At 38.6% G+C, this 25,288-nt stretch overlaps 1 protein-coding gene across 3 annotated transcripts in view; it reads left to right on the top strand.

The window, feature by feature from the left end:
• The window catches only part of SOS1 (SOS Ras/Rac guanine nucleotide exchange factor 1), an 82,162-nt gene extending 57,095 nt beyond the window's left edge, over nucleotides 1-25,067 (top strand). For all 3 annotated transcript variants that reach the window (XM_084793278.1, XM_084793277.1, XM_084793276.1), the window contains 7 exons: nucleotides 3,754-3,916; nucleotides 5,184-5,301; nucleotides 10,925-11,097; nucleotides 11,314-11,430; nucleotides 12,888-13,155; nucleotides 20,035-20,153; nucleotides 20,384-25,067. In XM_084793278.1, the coding sequence (XP_084649404.1) occupies nucleotides 3,754-3,916; nucleotides 5,184-5,301; nucleotides 10,925-11,097; nucleotides 11,314-11,430; nucleotides 12,888-13,155; nucleotides 20,035-20,153; nucleotides 20,384-20,875 (1,450 nt within the window). In that variant the 3' untranslated portion in view covers nucleotides 20,876-25,067. The remainder of the gene's footprint in view (nucleotides 1-3,753; nucleotides 3,917-5,183; nucleotides 5,302-10,924; nucleotides 11,098-11,313; nucleotides 11,431-12,887; nucleotides 13,156-20,034; nucleotides 20,154-20,383) is intronic.
• The last annotated feature ends 221 nt before the right edge of the window (nucleotides 25,068-25,288 follow it).

The following is a 25,288-nucleotide window of genomic DNA, read 5'->3' as shown; positions in this document are numbered from 1 at the left end:
GCATTTTAATTTCACTAATATTTTGACTTTTAATGGTTGCTTGGAACTAACCACATGCACCTTCCTTCCTCAGCCTCGGCTGCAGATGGTTGCAGCTTAATTCTAGGGATAGGGGCTCCTCCCCACTGTCTCCAGCTCCTCCTCTTTCTGCAGTTTGGAGACACTTAATTAATGGTGCAGATCCAGCAGCGCTTCATTACAATTATCGCTTTGCCACCTGCTGTCACCATCTTTTCATCTACTCATTTGTTCTGCTGTTAGCAGTATATTACATTTTTATACTACAGACTCAAAAGTACATTCATACACATTAAATCAGTTATTTTTAAACCAGGCAAGGGAAAAATGGACATTTACAGTGTTTTTATAATTGCATAATTACCCTTACTGCTGTTCTTTGTGTGGATTCAAATTACCATCTGAGGTCACTTGTTCTCAGCCTGAAGAGGACTTCCTTTAGTGTTTCTTGTGCAGTGGGTCAACTTAGCAACAAATGTACAGAGTTTTTTGTTGTTGTTTAAATATTTTGCCTTTAGTTTTGAGCAATAGCTCTATCTTCAAATTATTTTTTTTATTCTGTCGGTTCATATCCACTATTGAGCCCTCCAGTTTTTCATTCCCAAGTTTCCATTTGGTTCTTTTTATGATTTTTATCGCCTTCATGGTACTCTTTCTAGATACTTGCTGTCATTGTACGCTCCTTACATCCTTACCATGCTGCCCTTTAGTCTGTGAACATGTCACTCACATAGGCAGTTTCTCCTCCCTGCTTTTATTCTACCATTTAGGTCATACTTTTTATTTCTTTATGTGCTTCATAGCAACTTTCAGTCCTGCCTTCTGCCTTCCACAGCTTTCTCTTCGCTACTTAAATGTGAAGTGAACTAAGCACGTTAGATCTGGTGATGCCCACAGTCACTCTGGGAAGACTGGTTCTGGTATCGGTCACATCCACTCTCTGCCAGACCGTGCACCCTGAGCTGCTCTACATGCTGAATTTCTAATTGCCATGTTCACTCTTGTTGTGAACAATTCCCTGGTAGCACAAGCTGCTGTGCAAAATAAGCCAGTGAAATTCTGGCTTCTTGGAAGTAGCAATTCTAAGGTTCTTAGTAACTGATGCTTGCGGGCGGGGGCCACTGATATTTATTCTAATCCCAGAAGGTTCCCTCTCCAGCCATCTTCCTGTTCTCTTGAACAAACCAGCTAACACACAGCGGAGGCTCTCTGTCTTCCTTGTATCTCCAGATTTCTTTGCAGTTGCCTTTCATGACAACCTCCGCTGTTGCTGAACATACCTCTGTTACAGATGGTAAGAGATGAGGAACTATCTGTGTGACATAGTTCTAGAGAGGACGTGATCACATCTCTCCATTCTAAGAGCTGCCTCTTAGCATGGGCCACCATCAGGGGCCAAGCAAAGAGCTATTTTCTGAGTGTTCTAATTACCCTACAGCTTCAGCCCATAAGTTAGCAAGGGAAGGGGTTCTCACATCTTAAATATTAAGAAAATAAATATTATAAAATATTAAAACTGCACTCAGTGAAGTCCTACTCCTCAGGATAGGAACCCATCCAGCCATCCCCCCTCCCCCCCACTACTGAAAAACCCAAGCTGGAATTAGGTACTCTTACCTACAACAGCCTGGAATGGAGGCGCCAGAGAAAGGAAGGAGAGGAGGAACACTCTTAGTGGAAATACCCCAGACTCTCCCTTCTTTAAGAAATTATTTTGTAGATTTTCCTGAACAATCTTTCATTTGCAGCTTGTTTTTAAGGCCACCTCCAAAACCTTTCCTTACTTGTGTTATGAGTTAGGTTGGGTGGGTGTGGTTTGCTTTCATAGTTTTCACTGGAGTACAAATCAGCCAAGCTATAGTATCTGATGAAGCCAAGAAGTCAATGCACTTTATAACTCGGGGTTAGAGACCTTAGCTTTACATCCTGGTATTATTTTTCTGAGTAAAGATGTGAGATTTCACAGATCTCCCTGGGGTTAGAAGAACAAGCAGCTGGTGGCCCATGAAACAAGTCTAGATGAAGGCCTGAAGCGGTCCAGGTCCCATGAGAGCTAGAGAGTCTATACTGTCAGAGAAAATATACCTCTAAAAGAGTAAAACTAGAATTTACTCCCAAATATTTGCTTCCTGATTTCATTTTAAAGTTGATCTGTTTGAATTTACAGAAGCCCCTGCTGACTGTAACGTTGCATACTGGGAAGGAGAAGCACAGCTAGTGAGATGCAGAGCACTGTCCTTTGGGTCTGTTTAATGGACTGTGTAATGGAAAGCCATCACCTATTCACCTCAGTGGTCCTAAGTTACAAGTCCAGTAGAGCTGGAGCCAAGGGCACTGCCAGTGATCTTAATTTCTACCCTTAGCAAACAAACTAGCTAGAGACATAATCATGCTTCTATTACATGTTTTTAATTATTCACCCAATAAGCTAGCTAGAATATTTGTACATAATTCTTTAAATATGCAAACATGTTATACTTAATTTGATAATAAGCCATTTCTTTTGATAGTCTCAAGTGTGGTGGTTTTATTCTTAGTATTATATTAGCCTTGTCAAATAATATAATCTGTAGCTAGCTTTATATTTTAAAAAGGTTAATGTGTATTTAGTTTTACACATAATTTTTCTTAGATTATAGGCTATAAACTATTAATGTCCCTAAAATCTTATGCTTAAATTTTTTTCTTTACTGACAAATTATTAATAAGTAAAAAGTAGGAGTAAATGTTGACTGAGCAATTTTTTATGGGTGTGTGTTTGTTTGTTTGAGACAAGGTCTTACGTTGTAGACCAGGCAGTCTGGAGCTCTGTGTGTGGTACAGGCTGATGCAATGGCAATACTGCCTCTGTCTCCCAAGTGCTGGCATTTGCAGTTGTCAATCAACCATCCTTGACTCGGATTTTCTTTTTCTTTTTAAAATACTTTTATTTGATGGGAAAATAAAGATATAATGTATACAATATATTGTATCATTATATACTAAATTATTTAATATATAGTTTCTCAGTATGTAAAAACAAAGTGCTTTTTAAAATTATTTCTAGGTAGTATGTTTTGTTTGTTTCTTGCTCTGGAAAGTTAAACTCAGAGCCTAATGCATGGCACGACACCACCGAGCTACCTCACTTGCCTTTTCTCTCTCTTTTTTTTCTTTTTCTTTTTAAGTATTTCAACTGACTTTGCAATATACTAATGGTTACCTTAAAAGCTATGTAGACAATTATGTCTATATATAACAAAACAAGACTGAGCTGTGGATATGGTGATGCACGCTTATAATCTGTCACTCAGAAGTCTAAGGCAGGAATATTATCAGTTCCAGGCCATCTTCAGCTGCACAGCAAGACTTTGTCTCACACAAACAAAGGAATGGATCACTGAAATAGAACTGTGTATACTCACACACAAAGGAAGCAACAGTTCTGGAGTAAACATGTTCAGGACACACCAAAATGACAAAGATTTACACATCCAGTAAGATTCTAATGCTGATCATAGAGGATGTGCTAAATATATTAGGAAAATGGTTTCCTGGCTATAGTAGTCTAGATGTCAGATAAGGTCAGCGTGCTGCTACAGAAGCCTTTCTCTACAGTCTCCTATGTCTTTTCTGTAGTCACACTGAGATACACACACACGCACATACACACACACACACTTCATTGAAACTTTGAATCATAGTTTTTTTTTTTTTTGAAAATTCAACATCTTAATTTCTAGTTTCAATTTCTAGATGTATTGTAGAAACAGAAAACTTAGAAGAAAGAGTAGCTGTGGTGAGTCGAATAATTGAGATTCTACAAGTCTTTCAAGAGCTGAACAACTTCAATGGTGTCCTTGAGGTTGTCAGTGCTATGAACTCCTCACCCGTTTACAGGCTGGACCATACATTTGAGGTAGGTGTGTACCTGTGGTTTAAAATGAACATCCACTGCTTATTATAATAGCAGGAATTTGCATGACATGGCCAATTTCAGTCTCAGCAGCTGTGATTATCAGCCTAGACCTATGCATAGCTGGCCATCAGCATGTCATAGAAGCTGGGACGGGATGGTAAGGCCCCATCTCTGCCACAGGATGTAACTGAGGTTAGTGGTTGCAGAGAGAGGGAGAGACATTGTATCCGGTGGTCAACTACAGGTAAGGGTCTGTGTCATAAGTAACTCCTCCCTCAAGCAGCCCTAGTGGACTCAGCGAGTCACTGATAGAGAAGTGACATGGCAGTGGAAGGGAGGGCTGGAAGCAGAAGGACTGTCCAGAAAGCTCTAGGGTGAGTGTGATCAAAATACATTGCAAGCATGTACGAAACTGTCGTAATTAATCCTGCCATTGTATATTACTGATGTGTGCTAATAAAAGTGGGAAATCAAAATGTTAACAATTATGATACATAATGTTTAAATATCTCATTTGTCTTTTCAGAAATAGCTTAGATATTTAGATTTACCTAAATTTCATAATGAATTGGTTTTTTTAAAAATTAAGTGCTCTTATTGAAATTCATTCATAGGTTCCAACTTGTTAGAAGAAAAAAAAGTCAGCATTTCATTTTCTTAATTTTGTGTGTGTGTGCACTCAGATGTCTGTCTGCCATAGGCACATGTGGAGGGCAAAAGAGTTTTGTGGAGTTAAGTTCTCTCCAGCCATCTTAATGGGGATCTGGGAGTTACACTCAGATCACCAGGCTTGTGCAACAAGTGCCTTTATGTGCCAAGCCAGCTTGCTGACCTATATGCAGCATCTTATTTATAATGCTCAGCTAAACATTCACATAAATTGTATGAGGGTGACAAGATAGACTATCATCATGCACACTTTTAAGTTTGTTCCAAGTGTATGAGAAAGGCTTTAAAAAAATTAACCAGGCCTTTTGTCACTCAGGCCTTTAATCCAGCACTTGGGAGGCAGAGGCAGGTGGATCTCCATGAGTTTGAGGCCATCTTGACCTACATAGTGAATTTCAACCTGTCCAGGCATACATACTGAGACCTTGTCTCAAAAATACATATTATAAATTAAAAAATAAAAATAGTACTGGCATTCCTGAAGTCAAGACTGATTATAAATGGGCCATAATGGTTAGTTGGATATTTCTCTTTTTTTGGCAAAATTTGCAATTCTTGTATAACTGAGGCCTCCTAATTTTTATTTTTGTTATTATAGCAAATACCAAGTAGACAAAAGAAAATTTTAGAAGAAGCTCATGAATTGAGTGAAGATCACTATAAGAAATATTTGGCAAAACTCAGGTCTATTAATCCACCATGTGTGCCTTTCTTTGGTAAGTATTTCTTCCTAATTTTTATTATGCTTTTGGATAAAACAAGACATTTTATTAAATGAGTATAGAAAATAGCACCTGGATCCCTTCAGAATTCTTGTTAGGACTTTTAAAAAATCAAATCCAGTATACATTGACCATCCTAAATGTAAAAATAAAAATCCACAATGTTTAAAAAAAAAAAAAAAAAGGAAACTTGTTGAAGTTACACCACAAGTGGAAAGAAAATCCGCTCTCTGGCCTTGTTTGAGGAGTCATGAACAAAACCAGTTCAATACAAACCCTGTAAGATAACCATCACCTGGCAGGTTTGTTGACACACAAGAGTGTGATGCCAGTCTGAGCTGCATAGCAAAGACACTATCTGAAAACAAACATTTAGCCATAGATTTAAGGCACATGTTGTCTATAAGTGAATTTTCTCTTTCAACCTAGAATCCACACCCAACATACCATAAACACTCAAAATGCAGAGCAAGTCCAAAGCCCTCTGACCCTCATTTCAGACAGGAACTTGGCTTGTACATGTTTCACTTTCTAGACTCATCTCTGACGCTATCTCGGGTGTTATGTCAGTCATGTCTTTGTGTTCTTGGAATCCTTTTATTATTTGTTACTGTTGCAGTCCTCTTGCCTCGGCATTCCTGGTGCTTGGGACAACAGACTTGCCTAATAGTTTAATTTTGATAAAGTAGAAGACCTGATCAGCCATATGTGTATTTTAATCACTTGCCAGCACCTTATTTCTCTCCTCTGCACTGGAGGATGAGTACCTTTCTTCCTCTCAATACTGGCTGTCCCATCTGAATCTATTGCTTTTCTTGGGTTGAGACTGAAGACTGGTACCTCAGTCTGTTGCCTTGTAGGTTCCTTTATTTTCCTTAGTTATTTATTCCTTACATTACACACTTGCAGTATTTTTTACATTGCCCTTCCACGCACACCTTTCCCCCCAATCAGTGCCAGGGCTAGAACCCTGAGCTTCTACCTGCCAGGCAAATGCTCTGCTTGCGCTATCCCCAGCTCTTGACTCATCCTCTCTTTTCTGCCTATGTGCATGCTTTGGTGAGCATTCCTCTGAAGGTTTGTAGAAATTTATCTTTCTTATGTTTGGCTCTCTTAGTAACTGGCACATTTTCTCCTAGTTTTATATTCATTTATGTTTTTTATCCTATTTTAAGTTGTAGTGCATAGAACAATAGTAATGCTGATATTTTCCTCAGTGTATCTATTTTTTTATATTTTATTGCTGCAGCTTTATAATTAAATACTCTAATATTTGCCTGTCATTTTTGTTTTGTATTTTTAAAAAAGATTTGTTTATTTATTTATTTAATATGTATGCAGTGTTCTGCTTGCATGTGCACCTGCATGGCAGAAGAGGGCATCAGATCACATAGATGGTTGTGAGCCACCATGTGGTTGCTTGGAATTGAACTCAGGTCCTCTGGAAGAGCAGCCAGTGCTCTTTACCCCTGAGCCATCTCTCCAGCTCTGTTTTGTATTGTTTTAAGACAGCCTCTCTACATAGCACTGGCTGTCCTGGGTCTCACTAGATAGACCAGGCTGGCCTCAGACTTGTAGAGATCTGGACTGCTTTTGCCTCTTAAGTGCAGGGATTAAAGGTGTATGACACCACATCTGGCCTGCTTGTAGTGTTTTTGATGTACTCATTGTATGTACTCATTGTATGTAATTGTATGCCATATATGTTACTTTTTTGCCATATTTGAAGTACATTTTATACTTTAAATAATCTTCTTATATAATCATTTACAGTAGCTGCATGATATCCATAAAGTTAATGTGACTCTTTTGTAATTACTTTGTGATTCAATGTATTATTTCTAGTATGCCAACAGATCCATTTATGTACTCTAGGGTTGTGTGGGGATGGGAAAAAACAGAACATCATGACATAAGTAACAAAGAAGGGTGAGCTTCACTTTTGCCATTGCCTTTCCTCACTTTCTTAGCACTAAAAGATGGATCATGGTTCTAGGTCCCCCAGCAGATTGCTCATTCTTTGATGCACATAAACCTCTTGTAATATATGTTCTCTTACAGCACAGCAGCTTTGTCTTTTTTTTTTTTTCTTTTAAAGGAGCAGAACTCTGGGACAATGTCTATTCTTAGCACCTAGCCATGAACCTGACACATAGAAGTATTCAACAAATGTTTTTTGAGTGAATGAAAGAACTATATTATTTCAGAACAGATGAGAATTTGCCACTAAGACTAGTATTTGATAGACACACAGTCACATTTAGATCTACCCAGACACATTTCTTTTTCTTTTTCTTTCTTTCTTTTTTTTTTTTTCTTTTTGGTTTTTCGAGACAGGGTCTCTCTGTGTAGCCTTGGCTATCCTGGACTCACTTTGTAGACCTGGCTGGCCTTGAACTCACAGTGATCCACCTGCCTCTGCCTCCTAAGTGCCCAGCCAGACACATTTCTTCCTTCTTTCCTCCCCCCTCCCCCCACCTCTTTGTTTCATTCAAGAGTCAAGCTTTGGTGGAGCTAGAGAAATGATTCAGCAGTTAAAGAGTACTGACTGTTCTTCCAAAGGTCCCAGGTTCAATTCCTGGTACCCACAAGGTGGCTCCAACTGACTATAGCTTCCTCTTCTGGCCCCCATGTATAAAAGGAATACATGTGGTACGCAGACATATATGCAGCCACAAACACATAAAATAAAAAGATTAAGCTTGCTATATATAAAATGGAGGTCACTATTATACGTGTACATATACAAATATTTTTTGTAATTCAAATCACATATGCATAAGCATTTATATGGACACAGTGTCTGATCAACAAACTCTGGACAGTACTATCATGATTTCATTCTTTTGGCGAGTCCGTAACCAGGCGTGAAATACTTTCCCAATTTTTATGCTGACATTTCCCAAAGCGATACTTCTATTTTTACAACTTTATCCGAATATTATTTGTTTTTAACACATGTGAACACCCTGTATTTCACTCTACCACTCATTCAGTCTCCTTAAGCACAGAACTCAAAGCCTTCCTGCTACACCCTGCCCTTGTCTAGACCAGCTTAGTTCTTTTGAAATTTTTACTTAAAATTAGACAGACAGAGAGAGAGAGAGAGAGAGGGAGGGAGGGAGAGAGAACACACCATCATGTGGTGGGGGTGCTCTCAGAGATTAAGAGAGGGTGTTAGATTCCCTGAACCTGTAGCTCGCGGTGCTCGGGAGTCATCTGGTGTGGGTATGAGACCCAGACTTGATTCCTGTAAAAGGGAAGCAAGACCATGTAACCCCCGAGCCGTCTCTCTAGTCCCAGTTACTAATTTTTTTAAATTGATTTATTTTTATTTCTTGTGCATTGGTGTTTTGTTTGTATACATGTCTGTGAGGGTGTCCGATCCCCTGAAACTGGAATTACAGACAGTTGTGAGCTGCCATGTTGGACCTCTGGAAGAGCAGGAAGTGCTCTTAACCACTGAGCCGTCTCTCCCGCCTGCAGTTAATAACTTCTGCAGGGGTCTACCTTTTAACATTTGTATGCCTTCTGTTCTCTCCAAGCACACACAAATATGAACGCCTCAAACTGCTTTTCTTTGGTGTTCAGTGCAGCTAGCAATCCTGTAATGCAAGGTTGTTTCTCCTGTTATCTCCTAGATAAAAGTTATGGTTTCTTCTTTTTTCTTTGCTCTTAAGGCAGAGACTCATTGTGTATTCTAAGATGGCCAGATATTCCTGCGCCACCATGCTATCATGAAAGTTAACAAAAGACATTTCACGGGCTGAGTACCAGATGCTACTAGCTACAACACTTCAATCTGTGACTAATTTGGAAAGTTGATTTTGGCGGCCATTGAATATACACACTCTTAAGGACATGTTTGTTAGAAAGCACAAGAGCCTGTGCTTGCTACAGTAAGCACTTACTACACTAACTATTTAATGAATGTACCTTGGAAATGTAGTCTTGGTGCTGAGAAACAGACAAGTAAATCATGTGCCCAAACCAAACAGGCATTGGTGTCATTCTTACCTTACTATTGCTAACTTTATAATTACTGTCTTGAGTCATTTAATCTTTTAAAGAATGTGACCAAAAAAATTTCAGTATTTAGGGCTTGTGAGCTGGCAGTGGTTCTGGCTACCAATCCTGACCACCTGATTCAGTCCCTGGGACTCACACAGACAACAAAAACCAGCACCACACACCTGTGCATGCACATTTAAAAGGAAAGAAAAAAAAATACATTATTTAGAAGTACTCCTCGGCTGCTAAGAATTTAGAACTACTGACCTTGTGTCTAACACCCTGCCAGTCTTTATTTCAGTCCACATTATTAATAAACCCTTAGGGTTTAACCACACCAAAGCCTGCCAGCTCTGAGAACGCCTTCCTCGCTTCCTGACGTTGGTTGCACAGTAGTGCCCTCTCTTATCCTGCTCATTAAGCTCTTAATCTAACCATCTTCTTGTGATCCCAACAACTCACGACAGTATAGAGTGCTTCATTTGTGCTTTCATAGCATCTTAAACATTACTACAGCATAGCACGTCCTAGTACAGTACCTATGAAACTATGGTACCCCACCCCTAATGTAGTAACTAATATACAGCAGAAAGGCAGTGCATTTGTGTTCAGTGAATAAACTCAGGTATCCACACCCCTCTTTTCTACTCCTTCCTTGAAAGAAAAAATGTGTAATTTGGAAGGAAAAGCAAGAGAGAGAATATTCAGATATCAACATTAGCAGTTAACAATGACCACACTATTTTTTTGTCAGGCACTATCTCAATCTATATGTAAACTTGCTCATTTGTTTCCCACAGCAATCTTTACATCTACGTTTCAGAGATGAGTAACTGAGGCACAGACAGACTAAGCAGTTTATGTAAGTTAGCACAGGTAGATACCAGCATGCTGGCTCTAGAACCTTTGTGCCAGGAAGAAAAGGAGCTAATAGCGCCTGGAACCAGAGGGCTAGAAAAAGAGCAGAAGTGGGCTGGGTGTAGCTTAGTTGGAAGAGTGCCTGCCTAGCATGAACCAGGCTGAGTGGTGTATGCTTGTAATCCCAGTGCTCAGGAGTTGAAGCCAGAAAGATCGTAAGCTCAGGGTCATTCCCGGCCACATAACAGTCTGAGGCAGCCTTTATCATCAGACGCACCGAATCTAACATGTCACCCCGTGCTTGGTAGACCTGAAGCCTTTCTTACATTTCCGTAAATAAGCCTGTTCAAACATGCTCATCTCCAGATTGTGAGACTAAGAATTAAAAAGGGAGGAAATATAATCTGATTTATTTTTCCCCATCAGTGATAGCATTGTTAAGTTCCTTCAACAAGTCATAAAAAATGGGGAGTATGGAAGACTGGCTATTCTTTCTTTAAAAATAATCTGTTTCTGAAATTTAATCTCCTTTTCCTTGAATATTTACAAAATTAAGTATTTTACAGAAGGATTTCATACAAACATTTCTCTTACACTCATGGAGCTTGTTGTTTTTCATAGAATGGAAATCTGGACATTGTTTTTTGGTTACTGTGACTATCAAATTATACCTACAGTTAATGAGGAAGAGGGAAGAAAACCCTTTTTTCCTTCTTTACCCATGAAGTAATTTTATGGTCTTTTCTAGGAATTTATCTCACTAATATCTTGAAAACAGAAGAAGGCAACCCTGAAGTCCTAAAAAGACACGGAAAAGAGCTCATCAACTTCAGCAAAAGGAGGAAAGTGGCTGAGATAACAGGAGAGATCCAGCAGTACCAAAACCAGCCTTACTGTTTACGGGTAGAGTCAGATATCAAGGTAATTTAAGTCATGTGAAGATAACTTATTTTTGGTCAACTTTATATAATGCCTCATGAAGGCTGTTTATTTTGTAGCAGAGAAAAGGGAAAATAAAACTCAAAATCAGTAATTCAAATGTTATTATATTGAGTGTATCCTAAATTAATTTTCATAAATTTGAAATTTGATTAAAAAATATTTAATACTAATCATTTTTTTTTGTAATTATTTTAGAGGTTCTTTGAAAACTTGAATCCAATGGGAAATAGCATGGAGAAAGAATTCACAGACTATCTTTTCAACAAATCCCTAGAAATAGAACCACGGAACCCTAAGCCTCTTCCAAGATTTGTAAGCATTCATATATTCACAGGTTCTCCTGTTTACACCCTCTGCACCACTGTAGGCTATCCATACCATATGTTACATAGATTAGTTTTTTGTGTGTGAAAGCATTTAGGGATGAGGTATAAATGTGATGGCTAAAAGTGATTAGTAAATAATCAGAAATATCCCACTTGGTTTCAAATAAATGAACATTAACATTAATTTTAATAAATTTTATATGATATGATAAGTGAGAAATTTTAGGTTAATTTATTTTAGTTTTAACAAAAGTTATTTCAAGGGCATAGAATTTAAGAAGTTTAATAAGTATATTTACTTGGGTTTTTTGTTTTGTTTTGTTTTTTCAAGACATTTTTCTCTTTGTAGACCTGACCATCCTGTCCTGTAACTAGCTCTGTAGACCAGGCTGGTCTCAAACCCAGAGGTCCACCTGCCTCTGTTTCCTTAGTGCTGGGATTAAAGGTGTGCACTTTTAGCGTACTTGGGCCTTTTTTAAAGTAATGATTTATGAAAAATTTTAGCCATGAGTCATTAGCCATAGCATGCAAAGTTTGCATAAAAATACTTTTAGTAGTTCTTTTATTCTGTAGTAATTTGCTAGTGCCTGACCAGGTCTTTGCTCAGTATCACCCCTCACTGATCTGAATATGTTAATAAATATAGTTGGAAATATCCTACTTGGTTTTAAATAAATGAACCTTAATATTAATTTAATAAATTCCAATATGATAAAATTGAGTAAATTTATAGTTGTTATTTTTAGTTTTAACAAAAGTTAAAGTTTATTTCAAGGGCAGGGGCTCACCCACTCGTCATACAAGTCAAAAAGTAAATATAGTTTCTAAGTGGTCACAATAAATGTCTGTGACTTACAGCCAGATTTTTCAAACTCTAAAACAGCTTTTAAATATGAACCTAAAATAGTTCATTGGAAATATGTATGTCGACTTCACTGAGGCACTTTGCTGTCACTGTGCAGTTGTCATTCACCAGGAAAAGGGCCCTAAAGTTAACATGTCCACACAACTCAAAGAAAATGCCGGCAGCTCAGTCCATCTGTGAGTGGCCTATATGGTCCTAATGTCTTACAACTTATGACTATCCTGGATTTTCCAGCAAGATTTAATTGCCCCAAGTAGTATGTTTTAAAAACAGAATTATATAGTGTGTTTTAGAAAATTTTCCATTCCCCCAAGATGCTACATTAATGAGTATTCTGATACTTATAGTAAAACTTAGTTAAGTATATTCATTTTCTAACAATTTATATAGCCATATCTTCAGCGGAATAAGTTAACAATGCTGTAACTTGGGATACTCTGAACCATTATGAAATTTCCATATTGATAATTTATAATTGTCTTAACTATTAGTAGAATTTTATCGGAATAGAGAAAAACATTCCTTTTAGTCGTGATGTTTTAAGTATTGTGGTTTGTGTTTGTTTTTCATGTCCATAGCCAAAAAAATACAGCTATCCCCTAAAATCTCCTGGTGTTCGTCCGTCCAATCCAAGACCAGGAACCATGAGACACCCCACACCTCTGCAGCAGGAGCCAAGAAAAATCAGTTACAGTAGGATCCCTGAAAGTGAGACAGAAAGTGCAGCATCGGCACCTAATTCTCCAAGAACACCACTGACGCCTCCTCCTGCATCCGGTGCTTCCAGTACCACAGATGTTTGCAGCGTGTTTGACTCTGACCATTCAGCAAGCCCTTTCCACTCAAGTAGGTGCTAAAACTTTAAGTGCTTCAGAACAGTTGTTAGTATTGCTCATGCCAGAGGTGAAAATCACCTTTGCACTTGTGTGTATATTCATTCATGCATGTGTGACAGTATGCACATGCCTGGTACGTCAAAAGACCTATCATTCTTCAAGTTAAACTCTAGAACTTGGGAGTTGTTAAAAAGGTGCTGAACAAGTACTCTTTAAACTTAGACTGTTGCACCTCTCATATCTAGAGGAAACAAAGATCATCCTTCAAAAAAAAATTTTTAAAGATTTTCAACCCTGTGGTTTGTTTTTAATTTTATTTATTTTATGCACATATGTGTTTGCCTTTGTGAATGTCTGTACACCATTTGTTAGCTGGTGCCTGCATGCAGAGACCAGAAGAGGGCAGTAAATCTCCTGGCGCTGAGTTGCAGTTGATGGTGAGCTGCGATGTGGGTGCTGGGAACTGAACCCCAGTCCTCTAGAGGAGCAACAAGTACATTAATCGTTGGGTGATCTATCCAGCCCACAAAAGTATTTTATTTGAATATAAAGCACATCATTCCCTCCCTACCAAATTCTGCAGTGGCTTCTGCTTTTATAGTCTATAAAACTCCTGGATATCCCTTCCTCAGACTCCCTGTAGTATCTGATAACACGTAGTTCTTGGTACTGTGAAAAGCAAAGCCATACAAATCAGTGCCTGCTGTGTCATCCTTGGACTCTGTGTCCAAGAGAAACGTGAGAGCCATGTGTTTGGCTGTAAATGTCTAGCAGCCACATTAGAAAAAGCAAACATAACTTAAAGAATGTTTTATTTAACCTAGTATGTAAAAAATGACTTTAGCATGAAATCTTTATTTCAAGACATTTACATTTGTGTTTAATTATTTAAAATCCAACGTCTGTCTCCTATTTACAGCACATCTCAATTCAGACAAGCCTAAGAGTGCTCAGCAGTCACAGGGTTATCAAGCTGACTCTCAACAAAGTATCGTTCACTCTTAGGTATTTCCAGCTCTCCTAAGAACGCATCATCTTTTATGTCTGTTTGTTGTTAGACCAAACTTTGAATCAAATCAACTTTAATCCTCTGATGAATGGTTCCACTTATTCTTCCCATGGGCATTCTTAGCTGATTAAACTCCACCCAAGGATTTGACACAGTGCTGACATCAGGGCCCACATAACCTCTTTATTTTAAAGGCGAAAAGGTGAAAAGCACCAACCTTTACATTAGGAATCCTGGTTTGTGATCCAGGTTTGCTCATCACCTTCCTGATTCTTGATAAAATACTCTCTGCATGCCTTGTGCAACTTTAGGCTTCTTCTAACCCAGAGAAACCAACTAAAAATCTAAATCTTTGTAGATATATTCTGAGATTTGGCCCAGAATCCTCTGTAATTATTCCTATGGCATGCATGCATTTGTGATCACCTTGTGGCATGTCTTGTCTTTGCACTACATAAAATGTATTTGTATGGGAGAATGGCAAAGTAGAAGGATCCAGAAGGTCCTAGAAGCCTACAAGTAGAACATTATGATAGGCAGATTTGGGCTCAGGGGTCCCGCTCAAACTAAGGCACCAGCCAAGGACAATACAGGCGGTAAACTTTAAACCCCTACCCAGATCTAGCCAATGGGCAGAACATTCTCCACAGTTGAGTGGAGAGTGGGATATGACTTTCTCACATATTCTGGTGCCTCATATTTGACCATGTACCCTGGAGGGGGAGACCTGGTGGCACTCAGAGGAAGGACAGCAGGTTACCGAGAAGAGACTTGATACCCTATGAACATATACAGGGGGAGGTAATCCCCCTCAGGAACAGTCATAGGGGAGGGGAATAAGGGGAAAATGGGGGGGGGGGAGAATGGGAGGAGACAAGGGATGGGATAACCGTTGAGATGTAACAAGAATAAATTAAAAATTTTTTAAAAGTTTACTTGGTGAGTGAGGATCATGAAGTCACATTATACACATAGTAAGCCAATGCAGATATTTTTGATAAGTACAGATAGACACTTAAGTTTAAAAAATACATTTTATCTAATTTGGCAGTCCTTTTGAGTACTAAAACAAAACCCATAGTTTTCCAGCCTGTATGACTAAAATTCATTATCATTGGACCACTTAGATGTTTGTATTATTTTTCCCTACAGCAGATACCTATAAGTCCATATTATAAGGATTCCCAAATAAATGAATTATTGAAAGCACATGAAAACTTATCAGTTGTAAATTCTGCTTTTCTTACTAGGTTAAGTCACTAAAACTGGAAGAGGTGGAAAAACAGATAAACCCATTTTCTCTACTAGTCTTGAATCTCAATGAGTAGTGGAAGGGAAGGTCACCATTGCAGAAGGCAGTGCCCTGTTGCTCAGTGGTAGGCGTCAGGGGAATGGCACTAACTAAAGCTTCTAGACAAAGAGGGAAAACTGCTCCAGGAACAAGGAAGCTTTGTCACCCTAACCTTAGGGTTTTCTCAACTTCTTATCATATAGAAACTATTACACCTCCCTTTCCCCTTAATAATAACGAAAGGAACTCATTTTGAAATAAAACAATAGCTCATGTTAATATAAAGCTGTCCTCACATTCACCTACCCACTACTTGAGTCACACCCATAGCCGATTTGTTGTAAAGGTGCTTACCTGCTTTGAACAGCAGATCCATCGCTGTGGGGTTGCTAGAGCCTTCAGTCGCCCCCGACTGTGCTATCTCTAGTCTGACTGCCTCCCCCGTGTTTCCCCATCAGAAAAGGGCTACTGCAGTGCAGCCTGCTGTCACCTGAGCATGCCCCACCCAACCCAAAGTCAGCCCCATTGCTTATCTTCCAAAGGCTAGGCCGACACTGACTAGACTTTATTGCTTGTAATGGCCTTGAAGCTCCAAGGAACTATACTGTTTCCTTCCTCAGAACCCTGAGGGCTGGAGAGCTTGCTCATGGGTTAAGAGCGGTTACTGCTCTTGCAGGTGGACCTGGATTCCGTTCCTAGCACCCAGAAGGCAGCTCACAACTCCTGAAATTCCAGTCCTCTATAGGTCCAGCATACACGATTGATTCATACGCACAATAAAAATAAATATCAAAAAAATGAAAATGAGAAATGTGTAAGTAGGTTAAGTGCTAAAATGGTATAATTGTGATCTCTTCTGTAGTTCCTCAGAAGGACTCAAAGGAAATTAGACCAGCTCCATGTTATTTAGAGTGTAAAAATGAGTTTTAATCTACATATTAGTGATGCTAAATTGCTCCTTATGAAAAAGGAAATCCTGGGCTGGAGAGATGGCTCAGAGGTTAAGAGCACTGACTGCCCTTCCAGAGGTCTTGAGTTCAATTCCCAGCAACCACATGGTGACTTACAACCATCTGTTACGTGATCTGATGCCCTCTTCTGGCTTGCAGGTGTACAGGCAGGCAGAGCGCTGTATACATAATAAATAAATAATAAATAAATAAATAAAATCTTTAAAAAAAAAAAAAAAAGGAAATCCTGGGATATGACACCGATTTAATGAAGTCAGGTTAACAAAAGAGTCAGTGCCAGGCTAAATGAACCAGAGTGGACAGTTACCTTCCTCCTGACCTAGTCACCTGGGAAAATGCCCCAAATTAATTGAGTTATTGCATATTGTATAAAACCAAGTAAGAGAAAAATCTGAATTTTTAAGTCATCAGTTCAGTGTCCTGTTGTAAGAATTGCCTTAGCCACTGTACAGTGTGTTGGTAATGAAAAGCGTAAGAAGAACAACTTGAGCCGCCCATGTGTTGCAGCCCTCCCTCCCAGTTTTCCTCCATTTTAATGCAGCGGCTGGCAACTTGAGGGTTGCAACCCCTTTGGTAAACCTCTGTCCAAAAATATTTACATTACAGTTTATAACAAGCAAAATTACATTTTGAAGTAACAATGAAATCATTTTGTAGCTGTGGGTCACCACAACGTGAGGAACTCTATTAAAGGGCTGTAGCATTAGGAAGGTTGAGAACCACTGTTTTAATGTTTCTGGGGCTTTTTTTTTTTTAATGTTTTCTTTTAAGAAAAAAATGTAAAACTTAAATTAATTAAAGACTTAATTTTTCTTAAAACAATTAATTTTTTTATATTAGGCGTGCCAAATTTATCAAGGAATTTCCTAAATAAAACCAACTATATGCTGAAGTTTTTAAGTTTATGAATACAGAAGCTTGTTCTAAATATTCAAAACTCTTAATATTTTATGACTATATGTTCTAAGAACATATTTTCAAAGGTATCTGATATTTGTATGACTCTCCATTTATTTATTTATTTATTTTATTATTATTATTTTGTTTGGTTGGTTGGTTGGTTTTCGAGACAAGGGCCTGGACTTACTTTGTAGACCAGGCTGGCCTCGAACTCACAGTGATCTGCCTGCCTTTGCCTCCTGAGTACTGAGATTAAAGGTGTACGCCACCATGCCCAGGATTAGAATCATTGCATCTAGTCTAAAAACATCAGCCATGACGGACTTATTCAGAAGGCCAAGGAGAGCTCTGATAGTGAAAACCGATCTTTTGTAAACGATTTGAGTCTAGCTAAATTCTTCAGTTGAATTGGGTTTTGCAGAGTTTACACCACCTTCCAGGGGCAGGTGAGATGGCTCAGCAGGTTAGTGCTTACCACCAAGCCTTACAACCTGAGTTCAAACCCTAGAATCTTCGTGGTGGAAGGAGAACACTGATTTCTGCAAGTTGGGTGCTGTCCTCTGACGTCATTACACATGTTGTAGCACATGTGCACAATCACACACACAAATAATTGCAAGTCTTCTGATAATAGAGCATCATACTGTTTTCTGATGAATGTTTTTCATTTATATTATGACATTAAGAACTAAGAAAAACTTAAAATCCCAATATGATATTAACTCCTTGTTTTCTTCTCAAAAGTATTAATGAATTTTTCTAAACATGATTCTGACATTTTTTAAAAACTAGCATGGAGAGGACAGCATTTTTTATGGATGAGTTGAGAATATCAGTAGGAGAAAACAACTTTTTCCTGTTTCCTTTGCACAGGCGGCGATACAGTCTTTCCCCAAGTTACAGGGCCCAAGTCAGTGTATCTGATTTCATACTCACTGCTGCTTTGGCTTTAAATACCAGACTGAGGCTGCCTCCCTCTCCTCCTGCCCCATCTTATACGGGAACCTTCACTGCAGCTGCCTGAAGTTTATATACCTCTCCTGCTTTTTATAAAAACCTTTTCCTCTTAAAAAGAACGTAGTAAGTGAGTTACTTCCACATTTAACCATGTCTCTTTTTCCAACTGTACAATTCTAAATATACTTGATTCTCAACTTTAGAAAAGAAACAAGAGTATGCATGTGCATGTGGGAAGCTGGCAGCTGTGCTCCATCTAACTACAGAGTACACGCAGTCTGTTGACAGGCAAATAGCTGCATTTAACTGTATAAGGACTACCTTATAATTATAACTAGCAGCAAGTTCTAAATATTTAGATAAAATCAAGTGCTGTTGTAGTTCATTGCTTTCAGCTTTAAAGTAAACTAACAAATCAATGACATTACTCTTTGTACAAATAATTTCAAAATATATATACTGATAGATACCAATTATAAGCTAAATTAATTGTATATATATTTTCTTTAAAAGTATGTGACCAAAATGTTGATCATGGTCTGGGCAGATGGCTCAGAGGGCAAAGTGTTGGCTGGGGGCAAAGTAACCTGACTGGGGATCTCCTGAATCTGTATGAAAACCAGGCGTGGTATCACATGCCTATAATCCCAGCACTGGAGAGTTACGGTGAGGGTCAGAAATACCAATCCAAGGGCTCCCTGGCCGGCCAGCCTAGCCAGAAATCTGAGTTCCGAGTCAATGAGAGAGCCTGTCCCCAAAAATAAAGGGGACAGCAGTAGAGGAAGACACCCAACATTGATCTCTGGCTTGCACACGCACGCACATGTTGACCATTTGGATATAAGTGCACAAAATGCTCTACATTCTATTGTTAAAACATTTAATGTGGGGGTGGGGGCAGTTAGAATGCTTAAAGGAATAAAAAAAAAAAGCCTGCCAAGTGCAGTTTCGAATATGGTATAGTTCATAAACTAACGGTAGCATAAGTATTATCTGTCAAAGCATAAACATTCAGGTGCCAGCACTATGCCTTTGTCACTGTCTAAAAGATAGGCTCTAGTTTTACTTAACTCTTTTGTGCCATTTCACCAAGTTGGTCTTAAGTCGGGGTCACTAGATTTTAGTATAGATCCTGTTTTCACTATCAGAGCTCTCCTTGGCCTTCTGAATAAATTCATCATGGCTGATGTTTTTAGACTAGATGCAATGATTCTAATTTTGTTTATATGCTAAGGGGAGTCTGGACCCAAGCAAAATGTGAATTGGCCTCAGGAGGCACCAGATTCTGTACCATGTAAGAGATGTTGCAATAGAGCTGTCAAGATCAGAGACTGTTGTAGAAACTATCTAGTCGGAACACAGTACTTTGAGAGCAATAACACTAAAGAAAAAGAAGAACCTACCACAGTTTGGAAAAAAAAAAAGACCAAAGATTTTCAAATTGTTTCCAACAGAAATATGAAAATTAGACCCAAATAAAAATTCCAATTATAGATTAACAGTAGTAGTGTTATTTTGTTCAAGAAGAAAAAAAAATAAGTATTTTAGGCAGCTTTTTCATGTAAAACAACTGCTAGGAAATTTCTGTATGTTTTTATAGTTTAATTAATGGAATAGTATTAGGTATTAGTTTATTAAACTGCTTTTGATACTTCAACACATTTCTTTTAGTCAGTACAAGAAGTTTCCATCTAAAGTCTTTTCAAGAGTAATAAGTAAAATAAAAGTCCCATAATCTTTTTTTTAATTAACACCCTACAGGATCTGCTTCTGTCTCATCTATAAGTTTAGCCAAGGGCACTGATGAGGTGCCTGTGCCCCCTCCTGTCCCTCCTCGAAGACGGCCAGAGTCTGCCCCAGCGGAATCCTCCCCATCCAAGGTAAAACAGAACAAAGTATTAGGGCTTAATAGTTCAAGAATTAAGTATAAATATAGCACTCAAAGTGTTTGTCTTTTCATATAAACATCTCTCAATACATATGTGAAACTCTGTGCTCTGCACCCAATGTTCTATTAGTAACATGTCTGAAAATTCCAAGTTAACTCTTAATATACTTGTGGCACTCTTTGAGACTATTAACACGTTCTCTGTTCTGCTTTATTTGTTAGATCATGTCTAAGCACTTGGACAGCCCCCCAGCTATTCCTCCCAGGCAGCCCACATCAAAAGCCTATTCTCCACGATACTCAGTATCAGATCGGACCTCTGTATCAGACCCTCCTGACAGCCCTCCCTTGTTACCACCCCGAGAACCTGTGAGGACGCCTGATGTTTTCTCAAGCTCGCCATTACATCTCCAGCCTCCCCCTTTGGGCAAAAAGAGTGATCATGGCAACGCCTTCTTTCCAAACAGCCCTTCTCCTTTCACACCACCACCTCCCCAAACCCCTTCTCCCCATGGCACGAGAAGGCATCTGCCATCACCACCACTGACGCAGGAAGTGGACCTTCATTCCATTGCTGGGCCTCCTGTTCCACCGCGACAAAGCACTTCTCAACTTATCCCTAAACTCCCTCCAAAAACTTACAAAAGGGAGCACACACACCCATCCATGCACAGAGACGGACCGCCGCTGTTGGAGAACGCCCATTCTTCCTGAGCTCCTCTAGCCTGGGATACAGGTTCCTAGCCCCGAGTCCATTGCTGGCAATGGATGCACTGAACACGCCAGCACTGAGGAGTTAAAACGAGAGCTCCAAACACTAATGACTCTACTTCAAGATGTATTATAAGACAATGAGTTTTAACCTACACGTAATTGCAAAGTAAGATGGTATTCCAGCTTAGAATGTGGAGACTGATCTAGAGGAACTGAATAACTGACTGCACTTGGAAATCATGTGAAGGGACTTTTCTGGCCAATAGGCAAGAGCCCTCATTTTGTGAAGTGATCTTTATCATTAAAGGGATGGAAAACAGTCTAATGTCCAACAGGCCCATGTGTTGACAGTTTTTGTAATTCAAAATATTATGCACTTTTAAAAAAAAATCTTAAACAGGGATCTTACTCTCTTCCTTTGTTTTCCTTTGCTTTACTCTTCTACTTTAGAATATTTTCGTAAAAGTCATTCAGAGGACTGTGAGGAAAGGCTGTGGTACCTGACCTTGTTGAAATCAAGGCCCAGCACTGTATACACTACAGTCCTGTTTACAGATTATTACATTGAATTGAATGGGTACCGAGGCTTCACCAAAGAGGTACTTTTTGTTACTGTTATCGTTTTAATAATTATACCAATTTAAAGAACATTCCCTACCTATCTCCACTCACAAACAAAATGTGGTGGTGTTGCCTTCAAACAAGAAATTTCATATGTCATTAACGTGATGGAAGAAGAACTTTTTAAAAACGTAACTGTCAAGTATACTATTTACACTTAGGAGACTGTTAATCTATGCTAGACTGTCATCCCCTACCCCTCTGTCCCTCAGAAGTTTACTGGTAATGTATGTCCTGGCTCGTGGCTGTCCCTCTAACCAACCGTACTACAGAAATGCAGGCACCCAATGTGAAAACAGCACTCTCTGGGCCTCACCGACACCGTTCATGTTTTACTAATGGTTGAGTAGTTAGCATACCTAGAATTACCTTGCATTGGCGAAATCATGTGTATATAGTGAATGTTATATAATATACCTGACAGGTCTGTTTTTATTTAATTGAATAAAGATAAACTACTTTGTTTGGCTGGCATATATTAAATTATTATATGGAGAAAATGTTTGGTTCTTATTTCTTTCGGTTGAAAAGCATACACTAAGTAAAAGCACATGTGGTGGTACGCCTGGGTGTCTGGTTCTTACAGGATAATCTGAAATTGAAGTTTGGCATATAGGGAAATCCTGGCTTTAAATGGGATGGGCATCTTTTACAGCAGAACCTTGCAGGATTTTTTAATTTCTTGAGCAACCATACATGTTTGTTAAAGGTTTATATTGAGCATTCTGCCTTGCTTCCATCAGAGTGACTCCTTATTATCCATCTGCATCATTAATATTGTGATTATTCATGAAGCCTTGTACTACTATTCTGAGTCTAGCAAATACTGTGACTGAAATGCATGCAACTTGAAGAGGAAAACTTTGTCTCCACTATGTCTGTGCACTGTGTAGTATTCCATCCTTAGTCATCAGCTCATCAGTATGTGCATGTGTCCTCAGAATAATGACGCAGCACTTGAGTAATTCTGTTAACTGTGCTGCGTCATGGTGGGAACTTGGTACATTAATAAATCTTTGTATTAATTAGTGCATTAAATGTACATCTCAATAGTACAGTATATAATCTTCAAAGACCAGAAAGGACGTTAATTGCATCATCATCAGGCAGTCTACCCTACCATGCCCTTGTTTATGGTTAGAGTTGAATCTTTTCCACTCAGTGTCTGGACCATTCCTGTTATGATAGCCATTTTTTCTCTTTATAAACTGTCTCATTTTTAAAAAGAGTCCTCATTTTAACTTCAAATCCCTTCTTGGATGCAAAGTGCCCATAAGACAATTCATTGAACAAATTCAACAAAAGTAGCTAAGCTTACGCATGCCGCTCCATATGATTGTAATGCACAGCCCCAAAACTCCTGTGACTTTTTAGACCAGCCTGACTGTCCCTAGGATTTCCCACGGCTTATTGATAACTTTTTGGTCATCCCATCCTTGCTTCAAATAAAAACCTAAGAAAAGCAACGTTAGAACCCCTTTCAGTATCACTGCAAAGCATTGCCTTCAACAGGGTGATGACCCCTGCCTCTCACTCTGCCTGAGCCAAGAAGGGAGGGAAAGCTCAGATTCGGAGTTAAATTCTTTTTCTCCCAAAGAGAACCATTCTCTACCCTCTTGTTTCGTAGACTACTTCACCGTGCAGCCATTTTATATGCATCATGGATAAAGGATATTTTTATTCTCATACGACATTTTGGAAAAATATTTTCTATAGCAGTAGCTGATTCTTAAAATTCTAGCTGGATGTCCCGAGAAGGTGAGAAAGTTTCTAACTATTATATGGCTGATAAATTTATCCTTAGTTATAGCTAAAATGTATTTCAGGGACGAGAAGTGGCAGAAGACAAATGCACCACTACAGAACTACATCTAAATCCAGGAAATGGCAAGGCAGCCAGTGCAGCAAAATTTGCTTAACTGTGTCCCTAAATATAGGACATTTCTTCCAGAAATCAAAGTGTCAACAAATGTGTTCTTATCCTTGGATCACAAAGTAAAGGGAGTTCCTCTTGCTGAGCTCATAATCAATATAATAGAAATGCTTTTTGCAATGTCCCTGAAAAACAGGGACGGACAAGTACGTGTTTCTAAATGTATTAAAAGACAAGTTATTTATTCTTTTACTCCTTCAAATGTATTTGAAGACCACAAGTGGCAAATATTGAAAGTCTGCCTAATTAAAAATGTTTGCTTAAATGAAGACTGCAGGGCATAAAACTGTGAGTTTAGAGGTTACTACTCTCCAACTCAGTGTTCTAATGGATCTGAGTGGAGACAAGAGAACACCAAATACAATCAGCAGAACAGTCCACTGAAGGACTACTCAAGTTGGAGGCTATGCTGCGATTTCAGATTCTTCCTTAATGCAAACCCAAAGTGGCATTTGTCGCAATGACCTTGTAATTAAATCTTACATTATTTCATTATCTTAATATAATGGCCTAAATTTGGGATATTTAGTGGCTCCGGAAAATAAATGGGGATGCTGTCCCGGCTAGAGTACATACAGAAGAAAGCCTTTCCTACCCCTCTTCAGACCCAGAACCGAGGCAACCATGCGTTCCTGGTTTCCTGCGGCTGGGTGGTTTGCAGGCTTTCCATCTCTGTTTTGCAGGTGCAGGTTCTGTGTACTGCACTCTAATCATTACCAGTAAATACACAACACAAGGTTACTGTCAGTTTGGCTAAAAAAGAATGTTGCAGTAAAATTCAAAAGTGCTTACTTTATTCAATGTTTTTTTTTATTTGAAACTACTAACTTTGAAAATAATTTCATATTCCCTTATACATAGGCGAGTGAAATATTGAGTCCTAATTTTTAAAAAATGAGCTCTACATGATAAATCTAAAGAACAAGAGCACTTGTATGTTCTTTTGTAAGTTTCATGCCTTATTTTCCATTTTTGACACCATAAAGTGCATTTTCTGTCAACTGTGAGTAAATTTCCCTTTTGCCTTTAATAAAAATAGTGCATTAAGTAGCCAGTTGCTGAAAAGTTATAAAGCAAGTTAGCTAAAGGTGGGCCACATTGGACTACCACCCAAAGAACCAAGATACACAAAAGATGCAAGTTATATGTGGTGTGGCTTAGAGAGCACCTGTGCCAGATGCATGCCACTTTCAGTAGCTGCCAAATGTGCCTTTAATTAAGAACATCTCTAATTTTTTTTTTCTTCAGATCAAGTCAGCATTTGGGGGTGGGATTAGGGCAGGTGATTTGGGATCACAAATATCTGGTGAAAGCACCAGAGAATTTGTCGAAGTGACATGTATAATTTCAGTTGAGATGTGTCTGTATATATGTGTGTATTTGCCTTTGTTTAGTAGCACGGTTATTTGCTAAAGTAATTGTCAAAAAAAAATGCTCTGTCTTACTTTGATGTAAGAACAAAATGTGGTCTATACATCTAACAATGGCCTTTGTACGTTCTAACCATGTTTGTAGGTGACCTTTGTACTCTATGTGCAGCAGTATTTGGTTTGCATTAAAAGTGAAAATAATGGCTGTTATTTTTCTGGCATTACTAAGATAAATTGAAAAGTAATAAAGGAAAATGCCTTACATAGCCCACAAGTGTATTATTTTTGCATGCATTTATTTCAGAGAGCAGTATTTTAAAGCTGTTAGTGACTCTAACTTTATATTTTATCACGTCTTCCTTTGGAGACACTATTTCCTGTAACAAATTAAAAAGGGTAAAGTAAGTTTAGTGAGTTGGATCCTATTATTTGTAACAGGGAGGCTTGGGTACAGAAACTAGCCAAGTAGCCTTTGAGTATATACAGAAT

Source organism: Acomys minous (assembly GCF_964271855.1).
Source record: "Acomys minous genome assembly, chromosome: 8".
Lineage (NCBI taxonomy): Eukaryota > Metazoa > Chordata > Mammalia > Rodentia > Muridae > Acomys > Acomys minous.
The sequence above is the reverse complement of the archived record's forward strand: the minus strand, read 5'-3'. Positions and strand labels throughout refer to the sequence as shown.